This window comes from Humulus lupulus, chromosome 1 (assembly GCF_963169125.1).
Source record: "Humulus lupulus chromosome 1, drHumLupu1.1, whole genome shotgun sequence".
NCBI lineage: Eukaryota > Viridiplantae > Streptophyta > Magnoliopsida > Rosales > Cannabaceae > Humulus > Humulus lupulus.
This window is the reverse complement of record NC_084793.1, coordinates 231,194,296-231,216,461: the sequence shown is the minus strand read 5'-3', so window position 1 is coordinate 231,216,461 and position 22,166 is coordinate 231,194,296. Positions and strand designations below refer to the sequence as shown.

General features: G+C 36.5%; 1 protein-coding gene across 1 annotated transcript; it reads left to right on the top strand.

Annotated features, from left to right (window-relative positions):
- The first annotated feature begins 16,277 nt into the window (after window positions 1-16,277).
- Window positions 16,278-19,023, top strand: LOC133804196 (pentatricopeptide repeat-containing protein At2g22070). Its single transcript, XM_062242358.1, has one exon. The coding sequence runs from the start codon at window positions 16,486-16,488 to the stop codon at window positions 18,856-18,858; it is 2,373 nt and encodes a 790-aa protein (XP_062098342.1). The 5' UTR covers window positions 16,278-16,485; the 3' UTR covers window positions 18,859-19,023.
- Window positions 19,024-22,166: the final 3,143 nt, after the last annotated feature.

Genomic DNA, 22,166 nt, shown 5'->3' with positions numbered 1-22,166 from the left:
TCAAATGTTCCTTCAGAGTAGGATCAGGGAAATTTTTGGGGTTCATTGTTAATTCAAGAGGAATCGAGGCCAACCCCGAAAAGATCAAAGCCGTGATCGATATGAAATCGCCATTGAAAATCAAGGATGTGCAAAGTTTAACTGGAAGGATTGCCGCACTCAGTAGATTTATTTCAAAGTCGACGGATAAATGCGTCCCTTTCTTTAATCTACTTAGAGGCAACAAGAAGTTCGAGTGGACTGGAGACTGCGAACAGGCTTTCCAAGCCTTAAAAGCCCACATGGCACAACCTCCTGTTTTATCAAAGCCTATAGATGGAGAAACTTTGTTCATTTACCTGGCGATCACCGAATATGCTGCTAGTGCGGTGCTAGTACGAGAAGAAGAAGGCGTACAAAAGGTAGTTTATTATGTAAGCAAGAGATTAATCGGTGCCGAATTGAGGTATCCTCCCATCGAAAGATTATCCTATTGCTTAATTTTGGCCTCAAGGAAGTTACGTCCTTACTTCCAAGCCCATCCCATCACAATCTTAACTGACCAGCCCCTTCGGCAAGTTCTACAAAAACCGGAGGCGGCTGGACGTTTGTTAAAATGGGCATTCAAACTCGGGCAGTTCGATATCACATATTCACCGCGAGCAGCAGTAAAAGGACAAGTCTTGGCTGATCTTATCGCCGAATTCACTGAGATCCCAGACAGCGAGCAGTGCGAAAAACCTAATGCGCCTGAGCCCCAAGTTGACTCTCCTTCGTGGAAGTTATTCACGGATGGATCGTCCAACGAATCTCACGCAGGAGCAGGAGTGATATTGATAACGCCAGAAGGGCATCGATTTCACTGTGCCATTAGGTTTGATTTCGCCGCATCAAACAATGAAGCCGAGTATGAAGCACTCCTCGCTGCGCTAAGATTGGCCAAAGACATGAGCATAAAGGTGCTGGCTATTTACAGTGATTCACAGCTTGTAGTGAATCAAGTCTTGGGAGAATATCAAGCGCGAGGCCTGAAAATGGTGGCCTACCTGAACAAAACCAAAGATCTGTCGGCACAATTCGAGAAGTATACCCTCCAGCAAATACCTCGAGATCATAATTCAAACGCAGATGCTTTAGCTAAACTCACGAGTGCGAAAGATGCTGACACTTTAAATATAGTGCTAGTGGAACGGCTACGCGAGCTGAGCATACGAGCAGATGAAACCAGTATGGAATATTCGGATAGAAGATACATGGATGGCATCGTACTTGGAGTATCTCACGAATGGTGTACTACCAGTAGATAGAAACAAAGCCAGGACTCTTCAGAGATAGGCTGCTAGGTACATATTGGTCGATGGTATTCTATACCGAAGAGGATACTCCATGCCACTGCTTAGATGTATTACACCAGAAAAGGCTAAAGAGCTGATGAGGGAAGTACATGAAGGCTTCTGTGGGGATCACGCTGGGGAGCAGAGCTTATCGAAAAAGATTCTGAGGCAGGGTTATTTCTGGCCGACTATGAACGAAGACTCAATGGAGTTTGTGCGAAAATGTGATAAGTGTCAGAGATTTTCCAAGATCCCACGCGCAGCTCCCAATGAGTTAAAACAAATGCAAAGTCCATGGCCCTTCTCAATATGGGGTATCGATTTAATTGGATCCTTGCCAACGGGAAAAGGTGGAGTAAGATACGCAGTTGTAGCAGTCGACTACTTCACCAACTGGGCCGAAGCTGAGCCACTCGCTACCATAACGACAAAGAAAGTTCTTGACTTTGTCATCAAGAACATTGTTTGCCGATATGGATTGCCTTGGAACATTGTCTCAGACAACGGCATCCAGTTTCACAGCGACCTATTCACGGACTTCTGCGAAAGGCATGGAATCATCAAGAGCTTTTCTTCAGTCGCACATCCACAAGCAAATGGGCAAGCCGAAGTAGTGAACAAAACACTTAAGGAAACCCTGAAGAAAAGGCTCGAAGAAGCTAAAGAGCATGGCCGGAATAACTGCCCGAAGTACTCTGGTCGTATAGAACTTCTCATCGAACAGCAACAGGTTATACCCCGTTTTCCTTAGCATACGGGTATGAGGCTATGTTGCCAGTCGAGTTAGATCCGCCCTCACATCGAAGAATCACATACGACCAAGACCAGAATAGCCAACTATTGATGGAGTCCCTAGACTCGCTTGAGGAGAAACGACAAAAGCCCAACTCCAAGTAGCTGCGTACCAGCAAAAAGTCGCCCGGTATTTTAACTCAAAAGTAAAAGAAAGAAAGTTCAACGTCGGAGACCTAGTACTTCGACGAGTTTTCTTAAACACCCGCGACCCAGCTGCTGGAGTACTCGGACCAAACTGGGAAGGACCTTACCAGATTGAAGAAGTCCTTCATCCAGGCACATACAAACTTGCATGCTTGGATGGAGATCTCGTTCCGCGCTATTGGAACGGAGAACACCTGCGCAAGAATTATCAATAAACAATCCTTCTTAAAGGACTGGCTTGTATTAATTTTTACTTTTTACAAGTTTTGAAAAAGGGTTAGTCATATTATATGGCTAATCGCTTATAAGTGTAAGATCTTTTTAAAAGATCACTCGTAAAGACATGTTTAGTCCATTTTAATACGATAATTATAAAGGACTGTGCGCAGCCAGTCATTCTTGCCAACCTTTGTAAAAAAAATTACAAGTACTTGTTCATTACATGTGTTGTTTTGCTGTATTATAAGTGTTGCATTTTATACCGAGCAGTAATGTTTGTACAGGTCGTGGTCAAGGTAAGTGACCAAGGACCTAAAGCTCTTCAGTCACTTGGGGGGCATATAAGGTACATCGATAGCAAAGCATACCAAGAGGTATGTAAACACATGAACAAAATAAGTGAAAGCATGCTACGGTACTTAGAGTATTTTTCAAATTTTATATTTTGTTAAATCAAGCCAAAGTACTATGCTAAGTTCGGTCATGCGAACAGATGTTATAATAAGCAGAAATATTATAATATCAAAGGGAATTCTTTTACACCGCAAGCAGTACTGCTTGGATGTAATTGTTCAAAAGAAAAGTAAAATATGCTGCCCATGCAGCAAAATTAACAAGAAAAATCAGTCTTTACATCACAACCCATAGGTCGTGTAATTAAAGCAAAACAAAAGAAAAAAAAAACTTTAAGGAGCTGGAGGAGCAGGAGGATCCTGTGAAGCATTCTAATCGACCACGTCCCCTCCAGCTTCTCCTCCCTCCACTCCGGCGACTGGCGGAATGCTTGGGGAAGCAGGGACCCTAGCTCTCTCTTCGGCAACCAACCGAGCAGTGCAGCGGGCTAGCTCGGCCTTCCTAACGTCCTCTGGAAGGCAACTGAAATCGGCACTCTGGTTGTGTTTCCAAAAATCGTAGAAACACCGAAGTATCGCGTTCTTGTACCTCTCCAGGTCCTTGGCATTGGTAAGCTTAAGCTGCTCCACCTGGCTCTGAAGAACAACAATGGTCGTGTCCTTAGCAAGGTGCTCCTCCCTAAGTTTTTTGACTTCACGCCATTTGATTCGAGTGGACTCCTGGTAATCATCCCTCTGCTTCCTGAGAGTTTCCAGAAAAGCTTGCTTCTCTGCCAGCTCTGCCACCAAGGCATCCTTCTGCTGGGTGACCACCTCCAACTCCCAAGCATGCCTAGCCTCTGCGGCTTGAAGCTCCTTGATGACCTTCGCCCGAGACTGCTCGATGCTGGCACCAGCGCGAGTACGAGTAGCGGTCATTGTCAGCATGGCCTGTAGTCAAAGAATAAGAGTTAGGCTATATTACAAGAAGGAAAAATAAAAACCAAGATCGCAAAAAGAGAAAGAGTGCTTAAACTGGCCACTTCATTAAGAGCCCTGTTGAGGATCTGATCGACCCCCATGTTTTCAGCCTCATCCATTTCCTCCCTGCAACGATCATGCTTCAGGATATGGGCAAGGCGATCCTTAGCTGATCGCAGAGAGCGGCTCGTGAGCCTGGCCCCAGGAAGTTTGGCTTGCTGGGCCTGTTCTTTTGGAGCCGCAGGCGAGGGATTTGTGGCGGCAGGCGGGGTCTCCTTCTCAGCAAGAGCGGATGGTTGGGCAGAAGGTTGGCCAGAGGGCCCATCCTTTGGAGGATCAGCTGCTCGACTCTTCTTGGCCAAGGGTGCTTGGCTAGACTCGCCATCTTGTCTCCTGGCCGATTTCCTCCGTCAGACTAGGGGAACTTCCTCCTCCTCCTGAGTCTGGTACAAGTCGAAAACGTTGGGGGAGGCCATTTCTGCAGAAAAAGATAAATATGCAGATAGTAAGACAAAAATAGATGACAAATTATGGCACATCAGGAAAGAAGTAAGGAAAATCACAAAGTCCAATATCCGAGCTACTACTACTTGTCGCTACACTACTGACTCTACTAGTCATACACTCACTCTCTGGCACGAAGAAGTCTGGCCCTAGATTTGGAGTATACGTAAAATTTTCGTCCCCGTCAAATAAGTGACAGGGAATTGGCAAGCTATTTAAAAGCGAAATAATAGTACCATTTTCGTCTGAAGACTCATCCAAGTCTACGACAGTTTCTGCTGCCTTTTGTTTCCCATTCCCTTGGGGGGCAGAAGGCCTTTCTGCTGAGGGGGCGCCAGTCGGTTCCCTGATCGTAACCCCAGTCGGTCTCCTTCGAGGAGGGGACGCTGGGGGTTGCTGCTCGGGATGCCCCTCGGCAGTGGCGACTGCCACCGTGGGTTCCCTCGTTTCCTAACGAGGGGTCAGGAGGCCAGACAGCCTCAAGTTTTCATTAGTGACCAGAGACTTAACGCTTTTTTCAGCGTCAGTCATCCTAGCCAATGCGTTGGACCTCAACACCATGTCTGGTATTGGGTTTGGGCGTAGCCATGGTTCTGAAAGGCACAAGATACTTTAGAGAAGTACAAAGAAATTTGCTAAGAAAAAGTAGCGACCAGTGGAAAAGGACATTTACCTCCTCGAGCGAAGGCCAAGTTGTTCGTAGTCATGTCAGGCGTGAGGAAATACTCCTGGCTGTATTTCCCCACATTGGAGATATGAGTGGTGTCACTCAGGAATGTTCGGTTTGTTTCCTGGTGACAAAAATGAAAAAAGCCCGTCCCGGACTGTTGAGAGTTGGACTTAAGGTCAAAAAGGAAGTTGACCTCGTGAGGAGTAAGCTCTGGCCATTTTTTGAGTTTGTAAAGGATATAGAGTGCAGCAAGCATTCTATATCCATTTGGAGTAATTTGAAAGGGGGCAACATCGAAGTAGTTTGCCACCCCCTGATAGAACGGATGTAGAGGAAGGGTAGACCCCCCCCCCCCTCTATGTGGTACCTCGACCAGGCGCTGTAGACGCCCCCAGGCAAGTTAGCCCTCTGGTCAGCAGCAGGGATTTTGAGATTGACCCCATTGAGAGGATACTTCCTAAGGTAATTGGCAAGCATCCTGGGAGTCACCTGACTGAGGGGAGAAAGATACCACTCGACATCAGGAAGGTTTGAATGCCGAGGGCGAGCCCTGACCTGAATGCGAGGGTCCGGGGCAATTTTTTCTCGACCGCTGGTCGAGGGAACCCTAGCCTGCGAATCAGGCTGGGCAGAAGGATTTGGATTGTTTTCAGGGTTTGGTTTCTTTTTGCCTAAAGATTTAAAGTGGGCCATTTTAGGTAGTGATGGTTGAGGTCTGGAAGAAGAAAGTCTTGAGAATGGAATCTCGTGAACATGCTGAGCTGGCTGTTCTTCGCCTTCAAGCAGTTGCACAAGAAGATCTTCTTCGATTGGCCGCTCACCTCCCCACAAATCTGGCATTAAAATCTGCGAACAGAAAAATGGGGAGGTGAGGATGGAGAATCTAGAAAGTCGGTTAGAATAACGCTGGTCATGTATAAAAGTCAAACTTTTATACAACAGCATTCTAACAAAAAAATAATTTTTTTCACACGAACAGTTTGAAAAGCAGATCAAAAAGTGAAAGTAAAAAGCTTTTTCAACTCCTTTAAGGGCGGGAAAAACTCAGTTTTTCAACTAGCATAAAAATCAAATTTTTACTTCGGTTTTACGTCCTAAATTTATGATCTCGGTTATCAAACTAACTCGTAACTCCTAAATGGCAAAGAAACATCATCCTATCTAGTATCACTCGATAAATCCCCTACTTTCATGCATCTCAACCCAGGAACATGGACAACACCAGAACTTAACAGTTAACTCACAGAGGCATGCACAGCAAAAATAAAGAGCAGAAAGGTTCTGAAACTTACCAAAGCAAAGATCGTGGAGGTTTGAAGGAGTTTCAAGCGTAGACGAACGGACGGATGGTTCTTGAAACGCTGAAAGATGATCTTCAGGGAAAAGGAAGGTTCTGATTTAGGGTTTCTTGAAAGAGAAATAACTTGCGTAAAAAGGAAAAGAAGGCTCTGAGAAGGCTATATATATTTTTTGTCCGTGGCATGAAAGAAGAAGTAATCATTAGTTTCCTCTTTTCGAAGCATGGGGAAGGGTGATAGCCGTCAATAGGTTACTTGGGAACCGAAAAGCCGTGATTAGACAAGGGTAGGTTACTTTTCCCAAGGATGCACGAACTACTCTGATAGATCTGGTGGGGTAATCGAAGAGTCGTTTTCCTTAAAGTTTATTTATTGTTGGTCGTAATAAATAAACTTGGGGGCAAATGTTATCCAAAAAACAGGCACTGGTGACGTGGCATGTGTTTTTAAACACGTGGCTGACACCTGGCAGAGTTCTGTTCGACCATCGACCAGTAAGATCCTCCTGGTGTGGCAGTTGAGTTTTCCTTACGATCAGCATGGTCGTACACTCCACATATTTCAAGATGATCTTGTGGAAATCATAATCAATTCCGAGATTATCTCCAATGATTCCTGATTATCCGATTAATTAGGAGAGAATATCTGTAACAAATTCATGTAATCCTCCTTGAGCCTATAAATAGAGAAAGATAGCTCAAGGAAGAGACTTTTTGGCTTTTTGCTAATTGAAGTTATACACTTACGAGAGAATTAGAGCTATTGTATTACGATTGTATTGTTTACCTCTTTTAGGTTTGTGAAACTCAGAGAACCCTAGTTCTTTGATCACTCCTTTGAGGTCTCATATCAATAATAGCTTAAGTGGATGTAGGTCATTACCATTTCCTGGGGCCGAAGCACTATAATTTCTTGTGTTCTTTACTATTGTTGTCATTATATTCATTCCAACACATCAATCCACATCAAGTGTTTTGACTCCGTGTCAGTTGACCAAAACAAGGGTCAACAGTTACTATCCCAAATTTATGACAATTTCAATTTTTTGGACAAAAATACCCCTAACATTTAAACACTCTTTTTCTCTCTCAGTCCAAACTCCCTCTCTCTAACGTCTCTCATTCTCTCTCTCATTCTAATCTTGTAGTTCTTGAAAAAATACCAAAATTAAAAAAAAATCATCTAAAAATGGACATTTGAGTGAACAAATATAAACCTCCAAAGTTTTCGTCAAATTTCAGTGCAAAGCATCAAAATTGCATCAAAAAAGCATTGTTTTGGCCAAAAATCAAGTTTTATGATTGCATCACAAAAGCATCGAAACACCATTCATTTTGCATTGAAAAAGCATCAATTTTGCATCAAAAAAGCATCGTTTTTGCCAAAAAAAAATAAGTTTTCATAATTGCATCGCAAAAGTATCGAAACATCATCGATTTTGCATCGAAATTGCATCGATTTTGCATCGAAAAAATAACGTTTTGGCCAAAAATCAAGTTTCATGATTGCATCGCAAGGGCATCGAAATTACATCAAAAAAGCATCGTTTTGACCAAAAAACAAGTTTTCATGATTGCATCGGAAAAGCATCAAAACATCATCGATTTTGCATCGAAAAAGCATCATTTTGGCCCAAAATCAAGTTTTCATGATTGCATCGCAAAGCATCGAAACACCATCGATTTTGCATTGAAATTGCACCGATTTCACATCGAAAAAACATTGTTTTGTTAGAATATTTATTTATTTGGTATATAAAATCAATTTGTTACAACTAATTGATTTAATATATTAAAGTCAATATTTAATTTATTGACAAAATATTATAATTAATGGTCAACATTATTTGATTTTGTTGTTACTCGATTTTTCATATCCCAACTGATTGAGAAAATATCTCAATCTGTGGCAGAGACTCTGATGGTAGGTCTCACTCTATAAATTTAGAGTACCGGTCCCCAAGCTCATTGCTCATTCTGACTTTCAGTAACTCCATCTAAAAAGAGTTAGTGATAGCTTAGAAGCCCGAGTACTCGTTCTAATTATTTCCTTTTTCTTTTGTAGATCTAAAGCTAGATCGAGGTTATCAATGGCAATAGCTGGAGGTATACAATATTCGATCCTCCTTTTTGTATATGTTCATTCTATATATTGATTCCGCCTACATGTATATAGGATTGTTCATATGCATACATTTCATTTAATCTAACATTTGGTATCATTCACATAATTATCTCTACCTTATTAATTTTATCTGCATATATATATATATTTGATTTATATATGTCTTTATATTCATATATATATATATATATTTTGTTTTAGTTGGCCATATTCATAACAATTTTTTTTAATTTTGATCAAGAGTTTTAATGCCTCAAATTTTTTGAATTTTTGTTTCAAAACTAATTTTAATATAAGTACCATTAGAAATCCTTCAGATTATTCTTTCTAATAATCTATGCTTCCAAATCAAGTTTTGAGAATCCAAAATCAGTTTTGAAACCTTCATGTACCCGATAATGGCCAAAAGTTTTCTTTGATATTAAAGTTCGGTTTCTATTTGTTTTTAAAGCAATAAAACATCATGAATCTCTTTATACATTGTTTTAGATTCAATATGGGCAAAAATCTATGAATTTGGACGTGAAAATCATTGTTTTCCATCGGGTTTTTTCGTTCGGACCCGTTTATGGCCGATTTTATTTTTTGAAATTCAAGCTCGATTTTAGTTATTGTTTATGCAAAATAATCCCATGAATCTCTTCATATAAGGTTTTCTAATTGATCTGGGCTTTAAAATCTTGAAAATCGACGTCAAAATAGGGTTTTCCAGTCGGGTTTGGAGACCGGGTCACGTGACCCGTTTGTAGGAAACCAGGTCAAAACGACTTGAATTGGCTGAAGAAGATGACCAAAATGACATGTCGTTTTGGTCTTTGCTGTAGAAAATGACTCGTCGTTTGACGGGTCCTACGACGCCAAACTGGGGAAAACGACTCGTCGTTTGACGGGTCATACGACAATTCTAAGGGGAAAACGACATGTCGTTTTCCCGTGACAGATTAAAAAAAAATAAGAAAATTTGAAGAAAATTTCGAAAAAATTACATTTTATTTATTTATTTTGGGATTTTATTATTTTCTTGATTTTAATGCTTATTTAGACAATAAATTTCTTTTTTAATTCTTTTGCCAATTTAATTAAAACATATAATTTTGGTATATTATATATTTGGAAAATAATTAAAATGTGCAATTACTTGATTTTGGTGTATTTATTGTATGGTATATTTCTTTTATTCATGCAATATTAAATAATTGTGTTATTTTAAGAATGTAATTACTTTTTATTTTACAATTAAGTTTGTGCAATTATTTTATTAATTCACCAAATCAATAAATGATTTTATTGTCTTATTTAGCATGAATTATTCTGCCATTAAGTATATATATATATGGAATTATTGTATTTTCGTACATATAATTAATTATGCTAATTTGTATGATTATTTTGTTCTTATTCATGCAAAATTTATTCTTAGTATAATTATCTTTAATTTTATATGTATGCCTTTATAATTTAAAATAAGTTTTATATTCCATACTTGTGCTAGATATATTTAGATTATATTAAAACATTAAGATAGGTTGAATAATATTTAGCACATTAATATTCATAATTTATTCATAAAATATTCATAAAACATTTAGGGTGAATAAAACTATGAATAATTCATAAACAATTTTGTGGTTGCATAAGAATGCATGAAACTGAGACAAATGCTCAATCTAGAACGGTTTTTAATGATCTTCGGATGACCACACTAGGAGCACTACTCTTTGTGATTGCCTATTATGTTCTAACGAAATTGTTCTTAGGTCTTCCTAGAGCCTAAAACATAATATCTAGTGAACCATATAATTTTACATAATTAAGGAGTAGCCACATCATCTTTAATTGTATAAAATTATATATTAATTTGAAAGGATCACATAATGGACATAAATTGTGATTAATTAAATAGATATAATAATTTTACTCCACAGAGATTTTATTATATTTATATAATTAATTAGGATAATATATTAAATTGATTTTCTTAACTTACCCACAGGAGTTATGAAAATTAATTTAATAGTGTTATCATAAAGTTTAATAAAGATAGAAGTATCAAACCTTAATTTATCCCAAATAATTCGTTTGAATAATCTATCATCCTATACATCTAATTTTATTAAATTAAAAATTTAGCCCAAAGGCAATTTTTGTTTAATAAAATTTCATTCTTCAGCATGTTATACATTGGTAAAACATGACTTCATTAAGCCTCAATCTTCAAAATCTAAGTTTGTAATCCTATTCATGCAGCTTCTTCATCATCCTCTAGTTTTGTTGAAATCCTTACCGAAATTCCTGAGCTTAGGGGTGACAATTTCAAAATCTGGAAGGAACGAGTTCTTCTTCATTTAGGTTGCGTCGACATGGACTACGCAATAAGAAAGGAAGAACCTGTTGCAATCACTGCGACTAGCACTGCTGCTCAGATCGCACTATATGAAAAATGGGAGCGATCCAATCGCCTCAGCATCATGTTCATTATGTCCAAGATCCCTCTGGGAATGCGTGGATCGGTGGAGCAACTTGAGAAAGTCAAAGACTTGATCAAACTGATCGATGAGCAGTTCGACACTTCGAACAAACCACTTTACAACAACCTCATCCACCAGTTCTCATCCACAAAACTCACTGGTGTCAAAGGAGTTAGAGAACATATTTCAAAGATGAGGGACATTTCTGCTCAACTGAAGAAGCTCGATGTAGTTATTCCCAAAACCTTCCTGGTCCACTACATCCTTAACAATCTTCCACCTCAATACGGGCCTTTCAAAATTTCCTACAACACACATAAGGACAAATGGAGTATCAATGAACTGATAACCATGTGTGCTCAAGAAGAAGCAAGGCTCCTGCAGGAACAAGGTGAAAGTGCTCACATGGCTACCCAAGGCAAGAAACACAAATCATCCAAGAAGGACAAGGGGAAAAATAAAGTGCCTCCCCAAGGAAAAATAAAGAAGGATTCCATCAAGTGTTTCTTCTGTAAAAAGAAGGGACATGCGAAAAAGGAATGCGCCAAGTTCAAGAAATGGATGGACGACAAAGGTAATCCAATTTCATTCGTATGTTATGAATCTAATATGGCTAATGTTAATATTAACACATGGTGGATTGATTCTAGATCAACAATTCACATTTCAAATTCCTTGCAGGGTTTACAAAACCTAAGGAAGCTAGTGGGAAGTGAGCAAAGCATCTTATCTGGAAACAAGATGGGCTCACATGTGGAGGCTATTGGAATGTGCCATTTAGTTTTAAGTAGCGATTTTGTTTTAAAGTTAGAAAAGACATTTTATGTGCCAAGTTTCTCTAGAAACTTGATTTCCATTTCAAGACTTGTACCTGTTGGTTTTTCCTTTACATTTTCAGACAAATCTTTTAATTTATATAATAAATCTGAATGTGTTGGAAATGGTATTTTTCTGATGGTCTTTACTGCCTTAATTTACAAAACAATACTGCTTATAATATTGTGCATGTTCACGCTGGCAATAAAAGATATGTTATGAATGAGAATTCCTCTACATTATGGCACCGGAGATTGGGACATATCTCCATTGATAGAATTAGAAGGTTAGTGAAAGATGGGGTACTCAATACCTTAGATTTTACTGATTTTGATACTTGTGTGGATTGCATTAAGGGAAAGCATACCTCCAAGTCTAAGAAAAGTGGTGTCCATAGGAGTTCTGACCTATTAGAAATCATACATACTGATATATGTAGTCCAGACATGGACTCATATGGTCAGAAATACTTCATCTCTTTCATAGATGATTACTCACGCTACATGTATATCTACTTACTTCATAACAAAAGCAAAGCATTAGATGTCTTTAAGATATTTAAAGCTGAAGTAGAGAAACAATGCAACAAGCAAATTAAGATAGTGAGATCAGATAGAGGTGGAGAATATTATGGTAGATACATTGAAGATGGACAAGCACCTGGTCCTTTTGCAAAGTTTCTTCAAGAAAATGGGATTGTTTCACAATATACCATGTCTGGTACACCCGAGCAAAATGGTGTTGCGGAAAGGAGAAACCGAACATTGATGGACATGGTGCGGAGTATGCTTAGCAGCAACCCTAAACTACCTAAATCCTTGTGGACTGAAGCTCTAAAGACATCCGTGTACATATTAAATCGAGTTCCAACTAAGGCAGTCTCAAAAACTCCTTTTGAATTATGGAAATGTTGGAAACCGAGTTTGCAACATGTACGCATTTGGGGATGCCCATCTGAAGTTAGGGTATACAATCCACAAGAAAAGAAACTGGACCCAAGGACCATAAGTGGATACTTTATTGGATACGCTGAAAGCTCTAAAGGTTACAAGTTTTATTGTCCATCTAATAGCACTAGGATTGTGGAATCAAGGAATGCAAAATTTCTTAAAAATGCATTTGTTAGTGGGAGTGATCAATCCAAGGACTTAGGTTCTGAGAAAGATCCTTCAGAACCCTCCACCTCAAGAGCAAGATTGATTGTAGTTGATAACACGCCTGCAGTCCAAATGGATGTTGAACCACCACAACCAATTGTTGAAGATCCACAAGTCAATGATGAAGTTCAAATGGATCAAGTTGTTCAAGAGTTGCCTATAATTGTTGAACAACAAGCTGAACCACCTGCTCCCCAAGAGCCTGCTGGTGTAGCCTTAAGAAGATCCACTAGGACGAAAAAATCGGCAATACCTAGTGACTACATTGTGTATTTACAAGAATCTGACTACAATATTGGAGCCGAAAATGATCCAGAAACGTTTTCACAAGCTATGAATAGCAAAGAATCGAAACTGTGGTACAATGCCATGAATGAAGAAATTAATTCTATGAAGAGCAACAGAGTCTGGGATCTTGTTGAGTTGCCTAATGGGGCGAGGGCTATTGGGTGTAAATGGGTCTTCAAAACAAAGAAAGACTCATTAGGCAACATTGAGAGACACAAAGTGAGACTCGTTGCTAAAGGATTCACTCAAAAAGAAGGAATTGACTACACGGAGACCTTTTCTCCGGTATCTAAGAAAGATTCCCTCAGAGTTATCCTGGCATTAGTTGCTCATTTCGATTTAGAGCTGCAGCAGATGGATGTGAAAACTGCCTTCCTAAATGGTGACCTAGAGGAGGAGGTATACATGAAACAACTAGAAGGATTCTCCTCTAGTGATGGTGAGCATTTGGTGTGCAAGCTTAAGAAGTCCATCTATGGTTTAAAACAAGCGTCCCGCCAATGGTATTTAAAATTCCATGATGTCATCTTTTCTTTTGGATTTGAAGAGAATGTCATGGATCAATGTATATACCAGAAGGTCAGTGGGAGTAAGATTTGTTTTCTTGTTTTATATGTGGACGATATTCTTCTTGCAACCAATGATAAGGGCATGCTACATGAGGTGAAGCAATTTCTCTCAAAGAACTTTGAGATGGAGGATATGGGTGATGCGTCTTATGTCATTGGCATTAAGATCCATCGAGATAGATTCAAAGGTATCTTAGGTCTATCTCAAGAAACCAACATTAACAAAGTTTTAGAGAGATTTTAGATGAAAGATTGTTCACCAAGTGTTGCTCTTATCGTTAAGGGTGATAAATTAAATTTGAGCCAGTGTCCAAAGAATGATTTTGAAAAGGAAGAAATGCAGAACATCCCATATGCTTCTGTTGTTGGAAGCTTGATGTATGCTCAGGTGTGCACACGACCTGACATTGTCTTTGCTGTCGGAATGCTAGGAAGATTTCAGAGTAACCCGGGGTTAGACCACTGGAAAGCTGCAAAGAAAGTTATGAGGTATCTTCAGGGTACTAAGGATTACAAACTCATGTTCAGACGAACTAACAACCTAGAAGTAGTTGGCTACTCAGATTCAAACTTTGCTGGTTGTACTGATTCACGTAAATCAACCTCTGGTTACGTGTTTATGTTTGCCGGTAGAGCTATATCATAGAAGAGTAACAAACATACCTTGATTGCTACTTCTACTATGGAAGCCAAGTTCGTTTCGTGTTTTGAGGCTACATCGCATGGTGTATGGCTAAAGAGTTTCATTTCAGGTCTTAGAGTTGTAGATTCCATATCTAGGCCATTGAGAATGTTCTGTGACAATTCAATTGCTGTATTCATGGCTAAGAACAACAAGAGTGGTAGTCGAAGCAAGCACATCGACATCAAGTACTTAGCCGTGGGAGAACGTGTTAAAGAAAATAAAGTGGTCATTCAACACATTAGCACTGAATTGATGATTGCTGATCCTATGAGGAAAGGCTTGCCACCTCATAAATTCAATGATCATGTAGTGAACATGGGACTTGATTCCCTTGTGTAAATTTATTGTACAAACTGGAGTTATTATCAATGAAACTCTTATTTTGATGTTTTCTCATATATATATGCGCATCTAAATTTTATTTGAGAAAATTTTATCTTCATAGGACCTAAATAAACATAAGGTTTATTCATTTAAGTACATAGCCACATAAAGTACATTGTTATGTAATAAATATATTGTAATGCATGAAAGATAATACTCATCATAAAAAGAGGACCTATCGCCATAATTCATGTGTTTATTATCTAACTGGGATGATTGTCAGGCTTAAGTAATACATTAATTTAAATGCTGACCAAGTGGGAGAATGTTAGAATATTTATTTATTTGGTATATAAAATCAATTTGTTACAACTAATCGATTTAATATATTAAAGTCAATATTTAATTTATTGACAAAATATTCTAATTAATGGTCAACATTATTTGTAACCTGATTTTGTTATTACTCGATTTTTCATATCCCAACTAATTGAGAAAATATCTCAATCTGTGGCAGAGATTCTGTGGTAGGTCTCACTCTATAAAAATAGAGTACCGGTCCCCAAGCTCACTACTCATTCTGACTTTCAGTAACTCCATCTAAAAAGAGTTAGTGAGAGCTTGGAAGCCCGAATACTCATTCTAATTGTTTTCTTTTTCTTTTGTAGATCTAAAGCTAGATCGAGGATATCAATTGCAATGGCTGGAGGTATACAATATTCGATCATCATTTTTGTATATGTTCATTCTATATATTAATTTCGCATACATGTATATAGGATTGTTCATATGTATACATTTCATTTAATCTAACATGTTTTGGCAAAAAATCAAGTTTCATGATTCCATCGCAAGAGCATCGAAATTGCATTGAAAAATCATTGTTTTGGCAAAAAAACAAGCTTTCATGATTGCATCGCAAGAGCATCAAAACACCATCAATTTTGCATCGAAACACCATCAATTTTGCTTCGAAATTGCAACGATTTTGCGTCGAAAAGGCATCATTTTAGCCAAAAATCAAGTTTTCATGATTGTATCGCAAAAGTATCGAAACATCATCGATTTTGCATCGAAAAAACGTCATTTTGGCCAAAAAATAAGTTTTCATAATTGCATCGCAAGAGCATCGAAACACCATCGATTTGGCATAGAAATTACATCGATGCTCTTGCGATGTAATCATAAAAACTTTTTTTTTTTTGCAAAAACAATGCTTTTTTGATACAAAATTGATGATTTTTTTATGCAAAATCGATGATGTTTCGATACTATTGCAATGCAATCATGAAAACTTAATTTTTGGCTAAAACGATGTAACTTTGATGCAATTCCGATGCTCTGCACTGAAATTTGATGAAAATTTTAAAGATTCTTATTTTTTTCACTCAAATGTTCATTCTAGATTTTTTTTTTTTTTGTAATTTTGATATTTTTTCGATATTTACAATATTAGAATGAGAGAGAATTAGAAAATAAGAGATATTAAAAAAAGTGAGTTGGACCCACAGACAAAAAAAATAAGAGTTTGAATATTAGGAGTATTTTTGTAAAATAAAATTGAAATTGTGGTGTGTTTGAAATAATAACTTTGGTTTGGTAGTCACTGTAAGCGAGGCTTAGCAGCTGTTCCAACGGCTCTATTTGTCAGTGTGTCGCCTCCAATACCTTCAACTTTCAGTTAGTCTCCCGCCATACGTTTTTCATTTTCAGCACCCAGATTTCTATCTCAGTCATAAATGATTATGAATCAGTTGTCAGAATATATATTCATCATTTCAATTATTTGAGTTATAAGATGTCGCTTCAGAAAATGGGGTCTCCAAGCTCGTCTTTTACATTATTTCCTTCCGATTTTTATGTGTATCAACTTCAAGCTAGCCTCAAATCCAGATACCCTTTTGCTGGAAAATTAATCCATGCCCGAATCATTAAAGGTGGGCTTCATATGGGTGTCTTCTTGATGAATAATCTCATGAATTTTTATGCCAAAACTGGGTCTCTTTCTGATGCTCACCACGTGCTTGAGGAAATGCCTGTCAAGACTACATTATCTTGGAATACGATTCTTTCTGCCTATGCGAAGCAGGGTAGATTTGATGTGGCTCTTAGAATCTTTGATGAAATACCCGAGCATGATTCAGTTTCTTGGACTGCTATGATTGTGGGTTATAATCAAATGGGTCGATTTGATAATGCTATCAGGATGTTTGTAAGGATGATTTCAGATAATGTTCTGATTACCCAGTTCACGGTTACTAACATTCTTGCCTCGTGTGCTGCTATTGAGGATTTGAATATTGGTAGGAAGGTTCATTCATTTGTTGTTAAACATGGGCTTAGTAGTTATGTTTCTGTAGCAAATTCCTTACTGAATATGTATGCAAAATCTGGGGATCAAAAAACAGCTCTGGTTGTCTTTGACAGGATGAGATCGAAAGACATATCAAGCTGGAATTCTATGATTTCTTCACATATGCAATCCGGCCGGTTTGACCTTGCTCTTTCACTGTTTAAGACAATGACAGAACGAAATTTAGTTTCTTGGAATGCCATAATTGCAGGATACAATCAGTGCGGGTTTGATATGGAAGCACTTGCTTTCTTCTCAAATATGATGAAAGAATCTCCTTTGAAACCAGATAAGTTCACCTTGGCAAGCATTTTGTCAGCTTGTGCAAATCTTGGAAAGTTGGAACTTGGGAAGCAAATCCACGCTCAAATAATAAGGAATGAGTTTGAACTCTCCGTGGCTGTGGAAAATGCTTTGATCTCAATGTATGCTAAATGTGGTGGCGTTGAAATTGCAAAGAAGATATTGGAACAAAATGGAACTTCAAGTGTCAATGTTATTGCTTTCACATCTCTATTGGATGGATACATTAAGCTTGGGGATATAAAACCAGCTAGACTTATATTTGATTCGTTGATGTATCAAGATGTGGTTGCTTGGACAGCCATGATTGTGGGATACACGCAGAATAGTTTAAATAATGAAGCTTTAGAGCTCTTCAGGTTGATGACAAGAGAGGGCCCCAAACCAAACAACTATACTTTTGCAGCCATTTTAAGTGTCAGTTCAATTTTGGCATCTTTGGATCATGGCAAACAAATTCATGCAAGCGCCATAAGACTGGGGGAAGTTTCATCTGTTTCTGTGAGTAATGCTTTGATCACCATGTATTCCAAAGGTGGATCAATCAGTGCTGCGAAGAAAGTATTTAATCTGATGCACAGGAACAGAGATACTGTGACTTGGACTTCCATGATTATTTCTTTAGCTCAACACGGTCATGGAGAAGAAGCCATTGAACTTTTTGAGACAATGATTGGGCTTGGTATTAAGCCTGATCATATAACTTATATTGGCGTACTCTCTGCCTGTACACATGTGGGATTGGTTGAACAAGGCAGGAGCTACTATAATTTGATGAAAAATGAACACAAAATTGAACCCACCCTCAGCCATTATGCATGCTTGATTGACCTGTTTGGCCGTGCTGGGTTGCTTCAAGAAGCATTTCAGTTTATAGAAAGTATGCCAATTGAACCAGATGTCGTAGCTTGGGGCTCACTTTTATCTTCTTGTAAGGTTCACAAGAATGTTGATCTGGCTAAAGTTGCAGCAGAAAGATTGCTCCTTATTGAGCCTGAAAATAGTGGGGCCTACTCAGCTTTGGCTAATTTATATTCTGCTTGTGGAAAATGGGACGATGCTGCAAGGATTAGAAAGTCAATGAAGGATAGGGGAGTGAAGAAGGAACAAGGATTTAGTTGGGTTCAAATTCGAAACATAGTCCATGTATTTGGCGTAGAAGATGGCATCCATCCACAGAAAGATGCTATCTACAGGGTGATTGAAAAAATCTGGAAAGAGATAAAAAAGTTGGGCTTTATTCCAGACACTCAATCAGTATTACATGACCTTGAAGAAGAGGTAAAAGAACAAATTCTTAGACATCACAGTGAGAAACTAGCCATTGCATTTGGACTGATAAGTACCCCAGAGAACACCACTCTAAGGATCATGAAGAATCTCAGAGTTTGTAATGACTGCCATACTGCCATTAAATTTATATCCAAGCTTGTGGGCAGAGAAATTATTGTAAGAGATGCTACTCGTTTTCATCATTTCAATAATGGTTCGTGTTCTTGTCGAGATTATTGGTAGTCAAGAAGAATTAGACACTGCAAAATAATGCCGTTGTCAAGTTTCCTAAACTTCATCCATTGAATATTTTCATTCTCATCAAAAAGTTTCATACATGGCCACAAGACCTGGTGAGTCCAGTATGGTGTACAATATTTTAGCAGAACACTTTTTAACTTAGAATCAACTTGCAATATACCATTATTTAATTTTATTTATAGAATTTATTAATTTTATATAATCATATAAAATTTAAATAAATAAATAAACAATATTATATATAAAAGAATGACATAAACATATTAAAGAAAAATTAAATTAAATCATTATTTATGATTTTTTAAAATATATATAATATGAAAACATTTTTAAATATGAATTTTTTTTTAAGATTATGTATTATATATTATTATTATAATAATAAATTTATATTAATATATATTCTTATGTTGAATATTATTATTATAATAATAATAATAATTAAATATCTAGTTTTATATTATATATTATTATAATAATGATATTTTATAAAATTTAAGTTAAATATGAATTTATATTAATATAATTATTATACATGTAGTCTTATATTAAATATTTATATAATAATGATATTTTATAATATTTGAATTTATATTAATATAAATAATACTATGAATTTTTAATTAGTTTTAAAAATATATTCTGTTAAATATTTATAATATTCCGTTAAAGTAAACAAAGTTAAAATCAATAATTTTTTATCATCAATACACACTTTTTATATAGCATAGATATTTTAACCTCCTACTTTTTCAATATAATATTTCAAAGAGGTAATTTAGGCTAAAAAATTCTATATTTTGTATATTTTCGTTTTGAGTTATTTGTGGCAAAACCTCTTATTCTTTTACAAAAGTTGTGACAAGCACTCTAATAAAAAATTTTGGTGGCAAAACCACCTTCCGTTAATGGTTTGTTGCAAGTTACTCATTTTAGGTGTTAAATGTTATGTAAGCAAGTTAAGTATCAACTAAGATACACGTGGCAACACTTTATAGGGTCACATGTCAAAAAACAATTAATTATTATTTTTAAATAAATAAATTTAATTAATATAAAAAGAGAAAAAATAAATTTAAAACTTTTTTCAATTTTAAGTTTGTTTAATTTTAATTATGTATTATTATTATTTTAAAACATTAAAATGATAGAAAAAAAATAATTAAAACACAAACAAAACTTAAAATACAAAAAAATAAATTTAAAAACTTTTTTCAAAACTTAAATTTATTTGAAAAAAGTTTTTAAATCTATTCCCTTCAAAATTTAAATTTATTTGAAAAAAGTTTTTAATAGTATGGTTATTAACAATTAGTATGCACTTTAATTAATGATTGTGATTATGAAATTATGTTTGTAATTATATTAGTACATAATAGCTCTAATATTCTCCCACTTGGACAATATAATCAACCCACTGCAATATTGTCCATCACACAAAGACAATTATTGCGGATTTTATAGCTATGCAAGTATACGTAATCGCAATTTGTAATAAATCTCGATAAAAACGAGTATCGTCCCACGAATACTGATTTATCAATTACCAAATAATTAATTTCTAGTTTCTATTTGGCTAACGAAAATTGGATTTGTGAAATTTGAAAACAAGAAAACAAAAATAAATGAAAATTGCATAAATCAAATAATAATAAGAACACAAGGATTAAATTCACTATGAAACAATTAGGAATCATAATCTTCTCTACTATCCACTCTATTATTATTTAATGCAATTACTACTGAAACTCTTCTCACTGAAATGATAGGCATGCAAAAGTGTTAACTATTCGAGTTAAGAAATAGAAAACTCGACCTAGTGTGAATTCCCTATATTTCTATGGTCAATTCAAACAATAGGAAGCAATGAATACAGCCATAAATCACATAAAATAATTTGATACTCTCATTCTAAATTGAAATCTATGTCTATTCAATTTTAGCATATTCAAATCTCACTTTTCAGATTTTGATTCAAATTCATAAATCGTATGTAAAAGGTGTGCAGTCAATCACATACACAATAAACACAAACTGAATAGATTTCAGATGAAGAAGAAATAGATAAATGCATTAAATCAAAATAGAGTTTCAAGAGAGTCAATTAGAAAACCTAAACAGAAATTTAGTTCATAAACATGACTAAATCAAACATAAACATAGAATTTAACATAGTCTAAATCAAAAGATAAAGAAAAAGAACTCTAGGTTTTTGTTTCTTCTCTAGCCTCCTTGTTCCTTAATCTGATTTCCTTCTCTTAAAAACGTCATTAAGGAAGCTTTTATAGACCTTGATTAATTTTTTCATGAAAAGAAAAAATTGCCCCTGAAAATTCCCCTAAATTCCACTTCTGTACAGACCCTAGCGCTAGGGCGCCACGAGATAGCGCTGAGGCGCTATAGATAAATCACAAAACATGCTTCTAGAAAGCTGATAGCGCTGGGGCGCTGAAATGTAGCGCCTAGGCACTACAACCTACATTAAATCATGCTCTTTGTTTCTCAACAGAGCTAGGGCGCTGATTGTACATAATAAAATTGAAACTCATTTCGAACAACCTGCAGCGTCAGCTCATCATATTTTAATCATAACTCATTCGATATAACTCTGAATTGAATGATTAAAAAAGTTATAGAAAGCTAATAGAAACATCTACCTATTTCTAGAAGTGTTTCCAGAAAGTGAAGAAATCATGGTCAAAATGTGGTTTGAAGTCACAGACTTGCATTATAGAACATAAACAACGTGTGTTGAGCATCTTCAATGTAGTATTTTCCACGCATAACGTCTTGAAACTTCACAATCAACACTAAATCCATCATATTTAACATGTTTCTTCTCATTTCACTCCATATTATGTACTTGACCATTAAAACCTGAAACAAGAAGAAAACAAGCATAAATCTGCACTAAACAATCCTAAATAACTAAAATCATAACATAAAACAATCTCTAAAACAAACCTAAAATGACCCTAACAACAATCAACTAAATCATACATAATATCATACCAATAGGATCATATATTATATATGATTTAGTCTTGAAGACATTTACATACAATAACAACCATTAAACCAAACATGCATGTGGTACAACAGTCTTTGACTATGTGCATTCGTCTCTTTTGTACCTGTCACTTCGCCAACACACACACACACACATATGATAACAACAATAAAAAGTGACTGCAAAAATCATAATAATGCATGTTTCATAAATACAAGTCATAAGCATTCTGTATAGAATACTAGCATGTTCAATACACAAAATAGCAAACTCCCACTGA